This window comes from Hoplias malabaricus, chromosome 15 (assembly GCF_029633855.1).
Source record: "Hoplias malabaricus isolate fHopMal1 chromosome 15, fHopMal1.hap1, whole genome shotgun sequence".
NCBI classification, from domain to species: domain Eukaryota; kingdom Metazoa; phylum Chordata; class Actinopteri; order Characiformes; family Erythrinidae; genus Hoplias; species Hoplias malabaricus.
In genome coordinates this window covers 28253813-28272917 of record NC_089814.1, presented here as the reverse complement: position 1 = coordinate 28272917, position 19105 = coordinate 28253813, and the positions used below count along the sequence as shown (strand labels likewise).

Genomic DNA, 19105 nt, shown 5'->3' with positions numbered 1-19105 from the left:
ACTTCATTACTTCCTGTTAATGGGTGTGGTGGGTTAATACTAAAGATTAATTAGTGTGTAGTACATGATTGGACACAGCGCCTATCTGTATGGAACGCCGTTGGACTCTTAACATGTGAACAGATGCGCGTAAACACGTTATTAAAAATTTGCATTTTAACACATAAAATTTTGTCATAATAACATGACCAAAAATGACACGTTTACACGCTTCTTAAGGTTTCGCCCATGGGAGGCCTCAAATCCGGGTGTACTTACATATTCATGATATTATTTACATCACACACTGTAGCTGACACAAAACATAAATCCTTTGTGAATGTAGTCCCTATGTTTCATCTGAATAACACAGTGAGCTAAGTGCTGACCTATGGCTACATTGAGTCCTATGTAAGCAGTGTGAAGACAGCAATACTAGTAAGCGGATCCCCATGGCAACTGGAAGTTTATTTTTCACAATAAAAGACTCAATAAAAGATGGTGTTTAATACCTTAAAATCTGTAAACATGCATATTATTAAATAACTTCACAACATGTTCTAAAGCTTTTTATAATTTTATATCAAACAAGCATCACTATTCTCATATCACATATACTGAGGCGTAATTCATTTACATTGATAAATTATGTGCATTCTTTTAACAGCATACTGCTAAACAATACAGTGTCAATAAAAACCCATAGAGAAATTAACTTTCCAGATCCTCCTCTTCCTGTAAACATGTATAATATATTTAAAGATACATTAAGTGACTAATTTTTTATTTAATTATTATTTATTTAATGTATATCTACCTCTATATATACATTAAAAACGTGAGAGGTTAAATCTCCTTCAAAATATAATATATATATATATATATATATATATATATATATATATATATATATATATATATGTGTGTGTGTGTGTGTGTGTGTGCTTTTAAACATTCAACAATATAGTGTATTATATTTATATATATATTTATATATGTATAATTTTTATACAAAATCTCATAAAAAACATTGTTCAGAACATTAAACACTGGAATTTTTCAGTTATTTGGTAAGTTAGGGGTTTATGTTGTTTCAGCAATAACGCCATACACCAGTAGGTGGCATCATGATTCACGAAATACACAAACTTAACGCGTTAAAACGTAAATACCTTAGCGTGTTAACACGAAATTATACACTACGTGTTAACACGTTTCCAACACGTTTAGAATCCAACGGCGTTCCATACTATCTGAGACACACCAATTGCGCACGCGCTGCACAAGTAGCGCAAGAGGCGTCGTGCTGTTGCATGCTCTCGTACGTAAGTATCGTAACGTACCCTCTAAGCTCCTTCTTGTATCCAGTCGACGGAGAAGTCTTACCAGACTGAGCTGAAAGGTAGTTGCTAAGGTAACTTGACATTTCTCGGTGTTATGGTGCTTTTATAGCACTGACAAAGAATTGTTGTGACTATGTACTGCAACGTTTTATCTCGGCGAGATGCTGTAGCTGAGGCGCGTAGATGCGGATGTAAGTGATGGTGGTGGTGTGATGTTGAACATGCTGCACTGCAGCCAGGGAGATCCGGCAGTTAGTGTTAGCTTACGGCCTAGTCTCCTGCCAGGGAATTCTTGGCTTTTGGCGATGTGATGGTTTCGGTGGTCAGAAAAAATGGAGACATCACTGAGTTGAATTTGCTATGCTGTAGCTTGCAGTATACGCTGCCTTGTTTAAAATATTAAAGCGTGTATAATAATGTCACAAGGTTGGTTTGAATTGTGTCTTTAGCTAGGCAGCTAGCTAGCGTTTGAGCTAAGTAGGTGAGTAACAGTAAGGACAATTGGGACCAGGTTCGTGCTTCTTTGCACGAGCGCCTTCGCTGTGACGTCTTATTTTAACGCTACTCGTATTTACAACATGCAACTCGCATAAGAAACCCCGGATCGCTTGTGTCAAAAATATATTAGGTATCCATGTTTTATACGTTAGACATGTGAAAATCAAGTGACACCCTGCGATTTAAATTGGGAGAAAGGATCCATTAGAGATTCGAATATTTAACATAGTTAATTCTGTACTTCACGCCTCGATTGCATCATCTTCAAGTGTAGTCCATAAACTAAACCCGAAAGGCAAGTCTAACGTGTAGTGTAATACAATTAATGTAGTTGCATTTGTGTCGCATGTACTTACTTTCAGGCTACATTTCCTTGTTTCCATTGCAAGATGGGTTAACCTTGACGTCCTTAACAACGTTATTTGGCATTTCTACGATTTTTATGGGTTTATATTAAACATCGACATTAATCGTATACGTAAAAGTTTCAAAATAGATGGATTATATAGCATCTAGGTGTAAGAGAAATCAGTACAACACACGCATTCCCGTGTTGCTTAGTTTGTAATTGCTTATTTAAAAAAAAATCAAATATAAATGTATATAACGCGCGCTCCCGTTGGGAATTAAAGCTAAATAAACGAACCGAGTCATCGTTTGGTGTTATAAAAACTGATAATTCTTGAATTATGTGCCATGTGTGGTGTTTGGACGCTTTGAGTAACTTATAGGATGGGTTGAGTGTAGAGTCGACTCGTTTAGTGAATCGGTTTTCGAATCCAGGGAAAATTCAAATCAATGATTCAAAACATTGTTTGCAAGCATGGGCTGCACATGGTCTGACCTCATGTACACACAGCCGCGGGGAAACTCAGACGACACACAGCTCGCCTTAAGTGAATTTAATTCCATTGTTAGTGTAAATGGCATTTCACAGTCAACAGTCAACTTTGGTCTAACAGACCCAAGCATATTTGTGAAATATTTCACAAATCAGGAAAATGAGTTTGTCTCATTGAGCAGTTAACTCAATACATGACCAGTTATGAAAGCAATATGAACTAATGCTCTGCATTTGCCCCAAAACCTGTTACTACACATAGAAATGTTTATACAACCATATAAATCATTCAAACTGTCACACTCTGGCCCTATCTTGTGCTTTCCTGCTGTCTTGTCTCCCTTGTTTCCTTGTTTGCTCCTAGCACATGGCTGTTATTATTTTGTGTTTTCTCCCTTGTCTCAGCCTTAGCCCCACCTTGGTCCTTAGCTCCGCATTTTCTTCAGTGTCTCCACCTGTGTCTTCTTTGTGGTCCTGCCCTCGTTTCCCCTCCCAGGTGTTCCTTGTCTGTGTTATCGTTTATAAGTCCTGTCCTGAGTCTCAGTTAGCATCTACCATTCATGTTTCTGTTTGAGTCAGCCTTTCTAGGTTTCTGTCTAATTATCTGTTTTGGTCAAGCTTTCTAGGTCTTTATTTAGCTTACATTCCTGTCTCTTTTATCTAGGTTACTCTCTGTCAAAGTATCTCTCTCTGTCTAGGTTTAACTTATGCTTTCTCTTGTTAGCTATCTCATAGTCAAACCCTTCAACCAATACTTTTTGTGCCACAATTTTAAATAAAGGTCTGACAGAAGCTTTGTGTCAGCTTTAATCTCAATACATGGCCAGATATGAAATTAATGCACAATATTTGCCCTAAATGTTGAAGTATGGTATTGTGACACATGACAGCATGAGTAGAAGTGTAAAACATATTAAAACACCCCAAATTGTGTTTGTGGAAGTTTTCAAAAATTGAGCACTGCTTAATCAAAGTTTCATGGATTTCAGATGTAATTTGTATTGAGCATCACATGCCAAAGTAAAAAAAATCATGTTTACTTTCTGCTCGGTGTATACAAGCCTCAGACAGACAAAATAAGAAATCAGCCTGATTAGTTTGAACCTGGTTTCATTCATCTGAATGCTATACTTTTGAAGTTATAAGCTTTAGAAAAATAAATGCTGGTGTGTAATATAGGCAGATTATGGCATGAAAAGTGACATGAGAATTCACAAATCAGGAACAGCAAAATGCATCAGTGTATGTGGATGTACGTGACTGCATTAAGGTGCTACAGCCGATAGAAATTTGAATTTCTAACTGCAAGTCAACTTTACTGCTGTATGAAATTGCAGGTTCAACAGGGCTGCTATGTCAACATTGTCTGAGGGCCTTTTCAGATCTATATGCAGTGCTATGGAACAAAATGATGTATTTTCTGTTACATCTTGCAGATAATGGCTGTTCCCCCAACATACGCTGACCTGGGAAAGTCCGCTAAGGATGTCTTCACCAAGGGATACGGTAGGAATTCAGATGATTAATTTATTTGGAAAATGTTCAGTTGTCAAATGGAAACAAGGCATTGGACAGCTGAGCAACAGTCCAGTCCTTTTTCTCCATGGCCCAGGTAAGACACTTCTAGCGTTGTCTCTGAGTCATGAGTGGCTAGACACAAGGAATGCAACAGTTGTAGCCCATGTCCTGGATACGTCTGTGTGGTGGCTTTTGAAGCACTGACTCCAGCAGCAGTCCACTCCTCGTGAATCTCCCCGAAATTTTTGAATGGCCTTTTTCTGACCATCCTTTCAAGGCTGTGGATATCCCACTTTAAAGGCTTAGGAAACCTTTGCAGGTGTTTTGTGTTGATTATTCAAATTTTCTGAGATAATGACTTTTGGGTTTTCATTGGCTGTAAGTCATAATCATCAACATTGTTTGTAATAAATCTATATAATTTTTTAAGTTTTTTTATTGAATAACTGAAATAAATTAAGTTTTTGATTACATTTTATTTTATTATATATTTATTATATGTGTGCATTATTTGTTTGTGTGTGTATATATATTATAAAACGCACACCCACAATATATTGCCAAAATTACTTGTTTGTCTGGCATTGCTTGCATATCAAATTGAGTGATGTACTATTTTTAATCCATAAGGTTTAATATGAAGTTGGCCCACACTTTGAAGCTATAAAAACTTCATTTCCTCTGGGAATGTTTCCACTAGTGTTATGGAGTGTGTTTTTGGGAATTTTTGAGCATTCTCCCAGAAGTGCTTTTGTGAAGTCAGACACTGATGTTGGACAAGAAGGCCTAGCTCACAGTCTCCACACTAATCCATCCTTAAAGTCTTCTTTTGGGTTGAGGTCAGGACTCTGGTTGGGAAGTACTTGACTGGCCTGCACAAACATGCTCATCCATGTCTTTATGGACCTTGTTTGTGCACTGGTGTACACTCTTGTTGGAACAGAAAAGGGCCATACCCAAAGTGTTCCCGCAAAGTTGGCAACGTGAAATTGTCCAAAATCTCTTGGTATGCTGAAGCATTAATGGTTCCTTTTACTGGAACTAAGGGGCCAACTCCAACTCCTAAAAACAACCCCACTTCACCAAACTTTACACTTGGCACAATGCAGTCAGACAAGTACTGTTCTCTTTGCAACCGCCAAACTCAGACTCATCCACTGGATTGCGAGATGGAGAAGCCTGATTTGTCACTCCAGAGAACATGTCTCCACTGCTCTAGAGTCCACATGCATGAAGCTTGCGGGTCTGTAGCAATTGACTCTGCAGAAAGACTTCTGTGCACTATGCTCCTCAGCATCCGCTGACATCACTGTCATTTTATGTGGCCTACTATTTCGTGACTGAGTTGCTGTTGTTTCCAATCTCTTATACTTTCTTATAATATCAAAGATAGTTGACTGTTTAGTAGCTGTTGAATATTTAGTAGCACGGACTGCATTAATTGCACGACTGGACTTGTTGCACAGGTGACATCTAATCACCGTACCACGCTGGAATTCACTGACTTTTGAGAGTGATCTTATATTTCACTAATGTTTTTAGAAGCAGTCTGCATGTCTAGGTGCTTGGTTTTATACACCTTATTTGAACACCTTAATTAAATTATTTGGAAGTGAATTATTTGGCAATATGGTATGTGTATGTATTGTCACTGTCTACAAAACAAAAACATACATGTTAGGATGCATGTACAGTGTGTACACGAAGGGAATGAATTTAGTTGAAGCTAAAATCATTTTTATCTTAATGCAGGTTAATGTATATACTTTCATTCATTCATTATCTGTAACTGCTTATCCAGTTCAGGGTCAGGGTGGGTCCAGAGCCTACCTGGAATCATTGGGCGTAAGGCGGGAATACACCCTGGAGGGGGCGCCAGTCCTTCACAGGGCAACACAGACAGACACACACACACACACACGGACACTTTTGAGTTGCCAATCCACCTACCAACGTGTGTTTTTGGACTGTGGGAGGAAACCGGAGCACCCAGAGGAAACCCACGCGGACACGGGGAAAACACACCAAACTCCTCACAGACAGTCAGCCGGAGTGGGAATCGAACCCACAACCTCCAGGCTCCTGGAGCTGTGTGACTGCGACACTACCTGCTGCGCCACCCATGTATATACATTGCAATGTGAAAATTATACTCTGTTTGTAGAATTAACTTTGCAGTGATGGTCGCACAAGCACACTGATGCAACTTATTATTGGCCTAATCTTTTGTCCCCCCTTCATTCTGGAATACTAATGCTTTCAATTAAATAGTACAAATTGTAAGGACGCTCTCATTAAATGCAGACAAACTTAATTAAAGAGAAATTTGCTTTATGCTTTTGTTCATTGCAATTTAAAGCTGTGTAAACTGTTATTTTAAAATAGTAATAGGCAACTGTACTCTGCAACTGTATGAATATACTGTAACTTTTTTGAAACTAGTTTATTTCTTTTTTTCTAATAAAGGCTTTGGTCTTATCAAGTTGGATTTGAAGACAAAGTCAGAAAATGGACTGGTAAGGAGACAACAGTTTGCAGTTAGTGTAGAAAGCATGGATCTTTTTTGTAACCTTTTAGATGCAATTTGCTGTGATGTTAGACAGTATTGGAAAAAGATTATTAAGAAATGTTACATTTCTGATTGAGTGTGGATTCTTTGTAAAAAATATGAACTTAATTCGTTTGGAGCCAGTTAGAATGAATAGGAATGTGCCTGACGAACAACAGTTTTCATCATGATCTATCAGGCTTAGTCAACTGGATTACTCCTGTTAATTTAATGGTAATATATGTAAAAAAAAAAAATACTGCAAAGATATTTTAAGATATGCTTGAGACACACACTTAAGTGAACAGAATGACTTGGATAAAGTTGATATTTGTATCCTATAAAGTGTTAAAAAAATAAAAAATAAATTCAAACTTGCGCTAGAGTGTCTAGGGCAGGGGTGGGCAATCTTATCCGCAAAGGGCCGGTGTGGCTGCTGGTTTTTGTTCCAACCAACCAGGAAGTCACATGATCATTTGTTTTACTCAAGCCAACTAATTAAAGGAGTGAAATCAGGTGTGCTTGAGCCTGAATGGACTTAAATCCAGCAGCCACACCGGCCCTTTGCGGATAAGATTGCCCACCCCTGGTCTAGGGTGTCTGAACATTTTTCAAAAGGGGCTGAACAGAAAAAAACCAAAATTCTTAATTCTCTCTTTCTAAATATATTATTCATAAATGATTTACAACAGTGTTTTCAAAATATGAATACATTTGTATTTATTAACTGCTGAATTTCATTTTAGAGCATTAACTGCAGCATGATATCAAAAGAGTGTAAAATCCAACATTTTACTGCAGGTACTTCGATCTCTCTAGAAATTGCTGGTTCTCACTGTCAACCTTGAGGTTTCTTTTGCTGCAGGCATTGCCAAATGCCGTTCGGAGAATTAATTTGCTGGCCTAGAGAAATGAATGGTGTTTAAGTTTAGCTTAGTTCATTAACACAGTATTGCAATATCCTATACATTTGCGCACTGCTGCCACCGTCAGGTGAAAGAAAACAAAAGTGCCAATTAATCTTACAGTGGGCCGCATTTTGGACTAGTGAACAGTCTCTAAATATGGCTGCCACTGAACAGCTGTTGATGTGTACCATGTATTCCAAACATTAGATGGTTAATTAAAAAATTAACACAATGAAATTGTATCATATCAGGTCATTGGGTTTATAGGGCATTATCCCTTTTCATAATGAGTTCACAGACTTGGTGTTTTGACCATAATGCTTTTGTCTGTTTTGGTCTTGACAATAGGAGTTTAAAAGCACAGGCTCTGCCAACACAGAGACCACCAAGGTTTCAGGGACGTTGGAGACCAAGTACAGATGGGCTGAACATGGGTTGACCTTCACTGAGAAGTGGAACACTGACAACACGCTTGGTACTGAAATTACCCTGGAGGACCAGGTAAGAGGACCCAATGTTTCACAAATTGAAGTGAAAAGATACATTCCCTTTTAAAAATTTTCTTATTGTGATATAAAGGAAAACCCTTGCATGCAAAGTCATGTTTGATACACAATGTTTTCTTCTATATTTAAATGTATTTAAAGTTTAAAAGAGCTATAGGGCAAGTGTATACAAAAAGCAACTAGATCATTAAACATATAGAATATTTTTAATTGGTAAGACAATTTTTATTTAAACAGTTTTGTTCTTTTACATTTTAACTACCTTTACCTCAGACTAGACAAGCAATTCTTGGATGAATAATTTGTCTTGATGTGTCTGTGCAGATCAAATACATTTAGTGTGATGAAGGAACTGAAAACATGGTCTAAGTAATTTTAGGGTGACGTTAATTTAAGAGCAAGATGTCAGCAGCTTATAAATGTTAGTCTGGTGGTATTGGCCTTACCTTTGTGATGTATGTTGTACTTGTGCTCTTCCAATGAGTCTTTCTGTTTATGGGTTGTTTAAGGTTTGTTTATTGTATGATGTTATTTGTTTTTCTAAGTTCAGACATTCAGGTCTTACTTACTTATATGAACTGTTTGTTGTCTCTACTGTCTCTAGCTGGCCAAAGGACTTAAGCTGACATTTGATTCTTCCTTTTCTCCAAACACAGGGTAAGTTTCTTCTGTTGTGTGGAACAGTAGTTTGTGGAACAGACAATGTGACATTTTGTATAGCTGTGGTTTCAGAGTATTTTTCACAAAATTTCATTGCAACAGCATTTTAGATTTTTCACATTTGTTTGACTTTTGGAGTTACAGTGTCTTGATTTATTTGCACAGGAAAAAAAGTGGCAAGATAAAGACTGGATACAAGCGGGAGCACATTAATCTTGGATGTGATGTAGATTATGATATAAATGGCACTGCTGTACATGGTGCTGTAGTGGTAGGCTATGAGGGTTGGCTTGCTGGCTACCAGATGACATTTGAAGCAGGAAAGAACAGAGTCACCCAGAGCAACTTTGCTGTTGGATACAAAACAGATGAATTTCAGCTCCACACAAATGTGTAAGTTTTCTTAGCTTTCTTTCCCCTCTTTTCTCAACCTTAGTTATATCTACTTCCAAATTTTTATCTAAGGTTCCTCAGTCTCAGAACCTGACATTGGTCAGCAGAATCTACTTGAACTGGATTTGGCTCCATTTGATTTACATGGCTAAATGTGGTCAAAATGGAAAAATTAACATCATAATTTATGACTAATTCGAACAGACCAGAGGCACAAGTAAAACAGTAATGCCACATGTTGAAAATATTATGCAAATACTGTACTTTTAAATGGAAAAAGGGCTATTTAAACTTTTGGTACATATGAATTTATAAAATAATAGAATTTTATTAAGAAATGGAAAATGTTCCAAATGTTTTGGTTGATCAATCAATTTTTATTTTTAAATATAAAAACATTTAATTTTTTTTCCTGTAACCCACTCAAATAAGTTGGGACAGTGCCAAAGAAGTTATGTATTCCACTGTAAGAAGGTGACTATTAAAGCAACAAAGGTTGCAAGCAATGTAAGGTTGTACCCAACACTATGTGCAAAACATTGAGAGTTTACAAACAGTTACACACACATATATATATATATATATATATATATATATATATATATATATATATATATATATATATATATATTTGGAGTTTAGCATATATAGTATGTAATATTGTGAAAATATGGAGAAATTTAATGTGTATAGGGCTAGGCCAGAAACCTGGATCTTTTATTGAACCTGGTGATTTTCAAGGCATTGCACTGCATTAAGGAACTGTACTGTGCTACGTACAGCCACAGGAGCTTGTGTGGACTTTGGAAAACTCCTGTCATTAAACAAACTCTACCAGTGAATCAAGAAATATCTCCCGAAACTCTGTTAGGCAAGTAGAAAACATGCAAAACTGCAGTTATGGTGTTGTCTGGGCCTAAGCTCCTATAAAAACATAAAAGCTTTTTCAGTTAAACAAATTTCAAGTGAATTTACAAATTAAGATTGTTCATATAAGATTGATTTTATTGTTTTAAAAAAATTAACCTTCCCATAAACATGTTTTTTGTATTATATTTGCTTTCCGATTTTTTATAAAGGTAGGTAAACATAATTTACCCATTATACTTCTGTCTAGAGTAGTGAACAATAAATTTGCTGCTCATGTTAGGATATTTCATAGCTCATTACTCATAAACACACAATTCAAACCAAAACTGGGAGATAAATTTTTATATTGTTTCTTTCAAAACACATTTATCATTAGGTGTAAAAATTACAAAAGTATAGGTCCAAAACAATGATCAGTTTGTGTCACGTGTCCCATGTAAAAACGGAGCCTAACTGTGACAGTCAGTAGATGGAGGAGCTCAGGCTCCTTCCCAATAGTTCCCTATTCCCTACATAGTGCACTTCACAGGTTATAAAACTAAGAGTGTACACAAATACACTAAATGGTAGTAAGACATGAAGCTTGTAGCTGAATATAAGCTGTTCAATTATCAGACATACAGTGCAGGTTTTGCATGCAGAAACATTTTATGTCACACCTACAATGTGCAGTACATGGGGTGAATGAAGACATTTGACATGCAGTCCTGTTTTTAGGAGTTGGACTCTGCCCCTTAATTCCAGTGAATGTAACTCTTAATTTTGGACAATTTTCTCATGCTCCCGACTTTGTGGGGACAGTTTGGGGATAGCCCTTCAATAGGACTGCACACCAGTACACAAAGCAAGATAAGAAAATAGATACAAATATTTTTCTCACTGGATGCTGTGTTTATAAAGATGAATATTAAAATGAACACATCCACCCATTTTGTATAATATTAAAAGCTTCAACATTTATACACTTTATCTTTATGTTATACTGAAACTGATAGACAGCCAGGAACTGCAGGAAATTGGAGAATGGTTCTTGTGGCATACAAATTGTGATTAGAGAATAATTCTTATTTGTAGCTTGATCATTCATATTTAAGAAAAAAACTTTAAAACAATGAGAATTTGTACACTGGATTCTGGATAATCCCAAAGATAATTCATATAAATTGCAGTATGCCTCCACCCTGCAATTTAAAAGGAGTTTCCTAAATAAAATGTAGCCTGTTGGTGTAGCTGAGGCAATATAGACAAGACAATACACAAAATCTGTGCCAGAAAGGTTGCTGTGAAATTGGGAAATGCAAATTTGAAATCTCATTCAGCTACCTGTCATCCACCAGCATGAAATCATGGAGCAGCCCATCAAAAGGAACAGTTCAGGCCAGTTCCAGGAGACAAGGGAGTAACACTAGAATCAGGATAAATGAAGTAACTTCATTTTGCCATCAGGTAGAATATCCTAAAACCAAGTAGAATTTAATTTTGAGCACTCGTATGTGTATACACTAACTGGGCCACAAGTAGTCACACTATTGGAAATGTATTTGGAAAAGGATTAAGAAACATTGTACTGCCTAGCACTACCAAGTAGTTGACCTTGATATCAGTCAGTTTTATTCTTATGGTCTCTAATGCAGATTCATGTATGACAGTAGAATTGGTGTGCCTATTTCTTAGCAATTACATCACATGCTCATCTGCTAACATTTATGAAAATGGTTGTAGCAGCCACAGTGCGCTACCTTTTTAAACTGTAACTACTTTTAATGATGTTAGCATAACTCCCTCCATTGTTAAGCATGATGTCTGGTCGGCTTGGTCTGAATGACAGGTTATTTTTATTCACACTCAGTTGAATTGGATTTGTCAGGGGCTTTGCAGCCACCATAAAGTACCATAAAGTTTTCTCCTGCTAAGGCAACCAAATAAAACAATTTTATATTTGTTGAGTGAATAGGATAGTTACTTTTTTCTCCTTTTCATATAATGAAAGAATATATTTAAATTTTTATAACATAAATTGATATATAACCCCCCCCCCTTTCCCTCCCCCCCAAACCAACAGGAATGATGGAACTGAATTTGGTGGATCCATCTACCAGAAAGTGAATGATAATTTGGAGACAGCAGTCAACCTGGCTTGGACCGCTGGCAACAGCAACACCCGCTTTGGCATTGCTGCAAAGTATCAGATTGATGCAGATGCCTCTTTTTCGGTATGTTGTCTGTGCAGTCATTAAGCCTTCTCATTGGCTGTGCTTTGACCTTCCAACTGTCTGGACTTTTAATGTGACCCAGATTAACTTCACTCTTGAAGAGTGTTTTTGATCCCATGTGAGAGCTTAGTTAGTATTAAGTTTGCTTTTTTGTATTTGCATCTAAATAACCTTTGTGTACTATTTTCCATCTGTGTTATAGGCCAAAGTAAACAACTCTAGCCTTGTTGGTCTGGGATACACTCAGACCCTGAAGCCAGGTAAGTACAGAAATATTTAAGGTTTAAGGTTACACAGCCAGTGCATATACAAACATATATAGAAAGGTTTACACAAGTATCCAGCATGTTTTTGTTTTTAAAAGTAGGTTTCATTGAACATGAACCTATGAGCATAACATCATATGCATAATATAATATAAAACTTGTCAAAGCCAGATTTTCTTTTTAGTCTTATTCTGTGCTCAAAATATAAAATGCTACTCCTCCTACAGTTTTTCGAGCTAGAACCACAACACTTCGCAGGATCATAGATCCTATACCAGGGGTCGGCAACCCGCATGCGGCTCTTTGATCCCTCTGATGCGGCTCAGCTTTTGAAGATAATAAATGAGTATTTACTTAAAATGTATTTTATTTTAGTGCGTTCATTTTCAAAATGTAATTCTATGAAGATTATGGCGATCTTGTAACATCTAAAATATTTTAATATTTAAAATATTTTTGTTGCTCTTAATACACGTCACGACCAATGTGCGACACCCGCCAGTGTACGGTTTCTTGAACTTTTTGACAGCTGACGGCGCCAGTAAAATAATGACGGCACGCAGAAAGAGGACAGCATTTTTGTTTGCTGACAGTGGATAATTTATGTTCAGTGTTTTTTTCCATTACTGCAAGGACTCAAATAGACATTGAGTATTTTACTTAACCGTCAACACAACGTCTTTTTTTCGGAGTTAAAAATGTTTTGTTGCATGCAGAACTGTTATTTCATTTTCATTTCATAAATGTAACACAGTATAGTTTGTTTATACATAGCACAAAGGCAAAAAAAAACCCTGTTATGCACATTATTTCATTTAAAATTTCAAAAGGGTTTTGTGGCTCCCAGTGTTTTCTTTACTGTGTGAAATGGGTCCAAATGGCTCTTTGAGTGGTAAGGTTTCTTAAAAAAATTCTTGCTTAGTCTGAACAGTTCTGACACCAAATCAATCACAAAACTGTTCTTTCTCATACAATGTGGGTTCGCTATGTGGGGTACAATTTTTTTTTACAGCGCTTGTTCAAACAGGACATGGTCCCCTCATAGGAAATGTATTGCAGAACTTTCCAGGACACTGACATTTAACTGCCACTCTCACACAGACACTCATAGACAATACACACAGACTCAAACACAGAGCAGGGGTGAGCAATCTTATCTGCAAAGGGCTGGTGTGGCTGCTGATGTCATATGATCAGGTGTTTCACTGACACCAACTAATTAAAGGAATGAAATCAGGTGTGCTCTGGCCTGAATAAGCTAAAATTCAGAAGCCACACCGGCCCTTTGAGAATAAGATAGCCCACACCTCACAGAGTATAATGCATAGCATAAGGCACAGAGTTAAGGAAGCTGTGTATAAATTTTTTGTGTATGAATTTTTAAGGTGGAATGAGAAATTCCGGCAGAAGTTTATTGATCGAGGTAGTCTAAATATAATGGGAGTTTTTTAATGTGGGACGTTTTTTAAGGTGTTCGTTTATTTGGCGCGGTCATTTACTTAATGTAGAATTTTTAAGGTGGCTGTCAAAATATAATGGGAGACTTTTTAAGGTGCTTTTTATTTTAATGTGACCATTTTGATGAAGTGGTCACTTAAGGTGGAAGTCTAAATAAAATGGCTGATTTTTATTTATTTATTTTTTTTTTTTTATGTGTATTTTTTTTTTTTTAAAGGCAGCCAGCAAAATATAATGGGAGGCTTTTTAATGTTTTTTTTTTTTTCTTTTTATATGTCTGTTTCTATGAAATGGTCATTTACTTAAGGTTGAAACCTTAATTAAATGGCAGGTTTTTTTATATGTGGATTTTTTTTTTAAAGGTGGAACATTTTTAATTTTTAAGGTTTATTTGAAGCGGTAATTTATTTTAGGTGCAAGTCTAAATAAAATAGGCATTTTTAAGGTGGAATGTTTATTAAGGCAACAGTCAAAATATATTGGCAGTCTTTTTAAGCTGGTGGTATTTTAAAGGTAATATTGGGTTTATTATACAAATTTACTCTCATAGCTATTAAGCAGAATATAATGTTGGAAGAATGCTACCAATACGTGACCAAGCCAAATTCAAAGTTTGTTCACGAACTTTGCCCCCCTCTATTTTATTATATATATTTATTTGTTACTTTTTAAATTTCTTTTTATTTATATATATTTGTTTTTTACATAGGCGTTAAGCTGACCCTCTCCGCTCTTCTGGATGGGAAGAATATTAATGCTGGTGGACACAAGCTGGGACTTGGCCTTGAGTTTGAAGCATAGAAAAGGAGGATTGCTGCAATCCTGAAAGAAAATATATGAATAGTTACCCTTAAACACCTTGTGTTTCTTTTAATGTGTGCCAGTTAAGAAGAACTTCTGCATTGTCAAATCACTCACAACTGAACCAGGTTTAAAGGACGTCTTAAAGTAAATTATTGGAATTCATGCCTCACCTTTTCAAGAAAGGGACAAATACTGTGTGGGGTTGGTCTTACAAAGTTGAAAGCAGAAATAATTGTTTGTGAAAACTTGAAATTTCATTTAACTAGTCATCTGATTAAACAATTGTTACAATGCTGAGGCAGAAAATTAATATTTTTTGAGAAATACACTGAAAAATACAGTAATAAACACTACTATTGGAGATCATTCCTTTGCTGCTTTGAGGCTATATCTGTGAAAGGAAATTTTAGAAATCAAACCCTGTGGGAACGTTACCTGGTTTCTCATTGTGACTGGTGTGTTGCCCTTCACCTTTGCGGCTGCTGTGCACCAAACCTGAATCCATTGTATTTTCTGTTATGTGTCTGTGTGAAAACTGGACATGAATATATATTTTGGTTACATATAGCAAAATATTGTTTTGCCATTGTTTTCCCCTGCATTCTGTAAGATTTACATCACAATCTAATGAAGTTTCCCTGGAATTAAAAGATGGAAAATTCATCCTCTTCACTGGCCAACCTTCAACAGTTCTTGGAACAAACACTGTACATTTTAATAGGGAATATAGTGTTCCGATTTTGCAGTAGGTTTAAAACACTATGTACTTGGCAGTATTGTAACTCCTCTAAGTTTAATAAAAGGTGGTTTAAACAGGGAGCTGTATTCACTGCGCACCATAGTGTGTTTCTCATCACTTCAGTAAACACACTGCAAAACACAACAGCTGTTGCTTTGAGTCATTCCATCCAAAAACTTAAATAAGAGTTTAAAAGCAGATTAAATATTACTGCCAAAATGGGGCTTGTAATATTTAAATGCATTTCCCCCCTTTATCTAATAATGTATTCAAATATAACCACAAAACATTCACAGAATGCTATCACCTAATGCAGTGGTTCCCAAACTTTTTCTCCAGCAAAACCTTCCTTTTGTCTTTGAGCATATTTTCAATGTCATCTCAACTCTGCATACACGTATACGTCTTTTGCTTCCACACTCCACTGGAATTTATTTTAAATATTGTAATTCCTACAAAACAAAAGTGAGAAATCACTTTAACAGTATATTACAATTGAAATACGTAATGTATAATTACGCATTATGCAACAGTTAAAATAGGTGGCCGATTCAGTTCCCCGTCCAGTTCATGTTTCTTGAGTCTGCGAGAACGCGCATTCAAGAAATCACCCTGCGCGCGACCGAGTGCTACATCTACGGAAGCTGAAACACAACAAAAAGTACTAAATAACGGATAACACAATCCGCTTTGAAAAAAAAGATGACTGTTAATTGAGTGAATGAAACATTTATGCACGACTATGTAATAGGCATTTACTCAGGGATTATTATCATTAAAATAAAATAAAACAAACAAACAAAAAGGAGGCTGGATTTTAGTCAGGTGAAATAGTCTGTCCAGATCTGTTCCCCTGTCAAAATCACCTTAAAGTAATCTTTTGTGATCTAGTACTGATGTGAGTGAGACATTTAGTTATTATTCATTAATAATACACTGTTATTCATGTAAGTGATATAAAAACACAGATTTCTGTAGGGGGAGCACTTTTAGACATCTTACATGAATAACAGTGTATTATTAATTAATACCTAAATGGCTCACTCACATCAGTACTAGATCACAAAAGATTACTTTAAGGTGTTTATGACAGGGGAACAGATCTGGACAAATGTTTTTTTACCTGTCTAAAAGTGTTCCCCCTACAGAAATCTGTGTTTTTATATTCACTTACATTAATCCCTGTGCTCTATTAATTAATAATGACTAAATGGCTCACTCACATCAGTACTAGATCACAAAAGATTACTTTAAGGTGTTTATGACAGAGGAACAGATCTGGACAGATGTTTTTATCCTGTCTAAAAGTGTTCCCCCTACAGAAATCTGTGTTTTTATATTCACTTACATTAATCCCTGTGCTTTATTAATAAATAATGACTAAATGTCTCACACACATCAGTACTAGATCACAAAAGGTTATTTTAATGTGGAACAGATTTGGACAGATGTGTTTTTATCCTGTCTAAAAGTGTTCCGCCTACAGAAATCTGTGTTTTTATATCACTTACATGAATAACAGTGTATTATTAATTAATAATGACTAAATGTCTCACTCACATCAGTACTAGATCACAAAAGGCTACTTTAAGGTGATTATTACAGGGGAACAGATCTGGACAAACCATTTCACCTGACTAAAACCCAGCCTCCTTTTTGTTTGTTTGTGTTATTTTATTTTAATGATAATAATCCCTGAGTAAATGCCTATTACATAGTCGTGCATAAATGTTTCATTCACTCAATTAACATTTTAAAAATATTAAAATCGTATTTCACTGTCTCCATTAAATGTCTTTATTGTACTTAATAAAACACACAAATCGCAGTCACACAGCTCCAGGGGCCTGGAGGTTGTGGGTTCGAATCCCGCTCCAGGTGACTGTCTGTGAGGAGTTGGTGTGTTCTCCTCGTGTCCGCGTGGGTTTCCTCCGGGGGCTCCAGTTTCCTCCCACAGTCCAAAAAACACACGTTGGTGGGTCGACTGGCAACTCAAAAGTGTCCGTAGGTGTGAATGTGTGAGTGAGTGTGTTGCCCTGTGAAGGACTGGCGCCCCCTCCAGGGTGTATTCTTGCCTTGCGCCCAATGATTCCAGGTAGGCTCTGGACCCACCTTGACCCTGAACTGGATAAGCGGTTGCAGACAATGAATGAGATAAATTAAGAAACGTCTGCATAAATCTTTTTTTTCCAAAGCGGATTGTGTTATCCGTTATTTAGTACTTTTTGTTGTGTTCCGGCTCCGTAGATGTAGCACTCGGGCAGGGTGATTTCTTGAATGCGCGTTCTCGCAGACTCAAGAAACATGAACTGGACAGGGAACTGAATCGGCCACAACACCGGCATGCGTGATTCGGCCCGAGTGTGGGCCGATACAGTTTTGCTAGCTGGGGACAACCCCATTCTAGGTGCATTCCAATCAACACGCAGGGATTACACATGGGAATTCAGGTTGCACTGGATGTTGACAGTTATGTCTACTCATAAGCCGCACATCACTGGGGTTTAAATAGATACAAATCAATACAAGATATGAACACAAAATAAACGTGTGGTGTCCCAGCTAGCAAGGTAGATCTGGGCTGATTCTGGCTCAGGCTCAGCACTGTCGACTAGCTGAGGCTCGGCGTGAATGTGGCACACTGCATCTGGCCCAATTCGGGCTGCACGTTGTCACTGTCGGCTGGCGAGGCGATTGCCATTGCAGTTACCACACTACACTGATCAGAGCATTTTATTAAATACTGCGTATTAATCGTATGTGGCCCACATCTAATAATAAAAGAAAATACTGGTAACTCTGTGGAAAACGATGTAATTAATGTTAAATAAATAGAATCATTATATTAACTTGTTAAATGCCATATAGTTATAGGTAAGCTCTGCTTTGTAATATTTTAGAATATTGATGTAATGACTGGGACAAGAACGACAGAAATGATTATGATAAATAGGGTTAATAAGGAGACAGTGCCGTGTTGAAGGGAGGATATTGTTATTTAAGTTTTTGAAGACGACAGCTTTAAAATGAATGAACTCTGAATGAGAAAACGGAAGGTGGCAGAAGTGAACCGCTGTAAAAACACAGAAGAAAAAGACAATGAACATTTGCGCTCTTTTCTGTGACCGCGGCGCACGAGCAGCTCTCACTGACCTCAGGGAGCAGCTTCATCCTGTAAGTATTTCATTCATTCATTCATTCATTATCTGTAACCGCTTATCCAATTCAGCCTACCTGGAGGGGGCGCCAGTCCTTCACAGGGCGTAAGTATTTCAATTTAACCTTATATTTTCGGATGCATAAGTATTTTGGAATCGCCCAAATGTAGTTAACATCGTTAATGTTACGTACGTTATTCTAAAATCTGCTATACATTACATACGTAATATTGAACCTTTTTTTTTAAGTGAGAAACTTTAGCTAACCTGTTTAACTCTAGCTAGCTCTTTTTTCCCTCTGACATAGAAAACATTTAAAAGACACGACAATCGCTCATACATGAGTTATTTTAATTTGAGTAATTATGTGATTTGATGGCGTATTTTACAAGACTATGTGAGC

The 19105-nt window shown here is 36.7% G+C and overlaps 1 protein-coding gene across 2 annotated transcripts; it reads left to right on the top strand.

The window, feature by feature from the left end:
- The first annotated feature begins 1261 nt into the window (after nucleotides 1–1261).
- vdac1 (voltage-dependent anion channel 1) lies at nucleotides 1262–15651 on the top strand. 2 transcript variants are annotated; one of them, XM_066645477.1, is made up of 9 exons: nucleotides 1262–1393; nucleotides 4098–4167; nucleotides 6646–6695; nucleotides 7984–8136; nucleotides 8746–8798; nucleotides 8967–9194; nucleotides 12127–12277; nucleotides 12480–12537; nucleotides 14711–15651. In XM_066645477.1, the coding sequence occupies exons 2-9, from the start codon at nucleotides 4101–4103 to the stop codon at nucleotides 14800–14802; spliced, it is 852 nt and encodes a 283-aa protein (XP_066501574.1). In that variant the 5' UTR covers nucleotides 1262–1393; nucleotides 4098–4100; the 3' UTR covers nucleotides 14803–15651. The 2 variants fall into 2 exon arrangements, with proteins under 2 accessions (XP_066501574.1, XP_066501575.1); XM_066645478.1 differs by having other exon boundaries at nucleotides 1313–1381.
- The last annotated feature ends 3454 nt before the right edge of the window (nucleotides 15652–19105 follow it).

What these genes read in the sequence shown, in the direction of transcription:
- vdac1 (XM_066645477.1), top strand. Translation starts at nt 4,101, where the DNA reads ATGGCTGTTCCCCCAACATACGCTGACCTGGGAAAGTCCGCTAAGGAT. An exon ending in ATGCAGATGCCTCTTTTTCG is followed by an intron (nt 12,278 to 12,479) that starts GTATGTTGTCTG and finishes TCTGTGTTATAG; the next exon opens with GCCAAAGTAAACAACTCTAG. An exon ending in CACTCAGACCCTGAAGCCAG is followed by an intron (nt 12,538 to 14,710) that starts GTAAGTACAGAA and finishes TTTTTTACATAG; the next exon opens with GCGTTAAGCTGACCCTCTCC.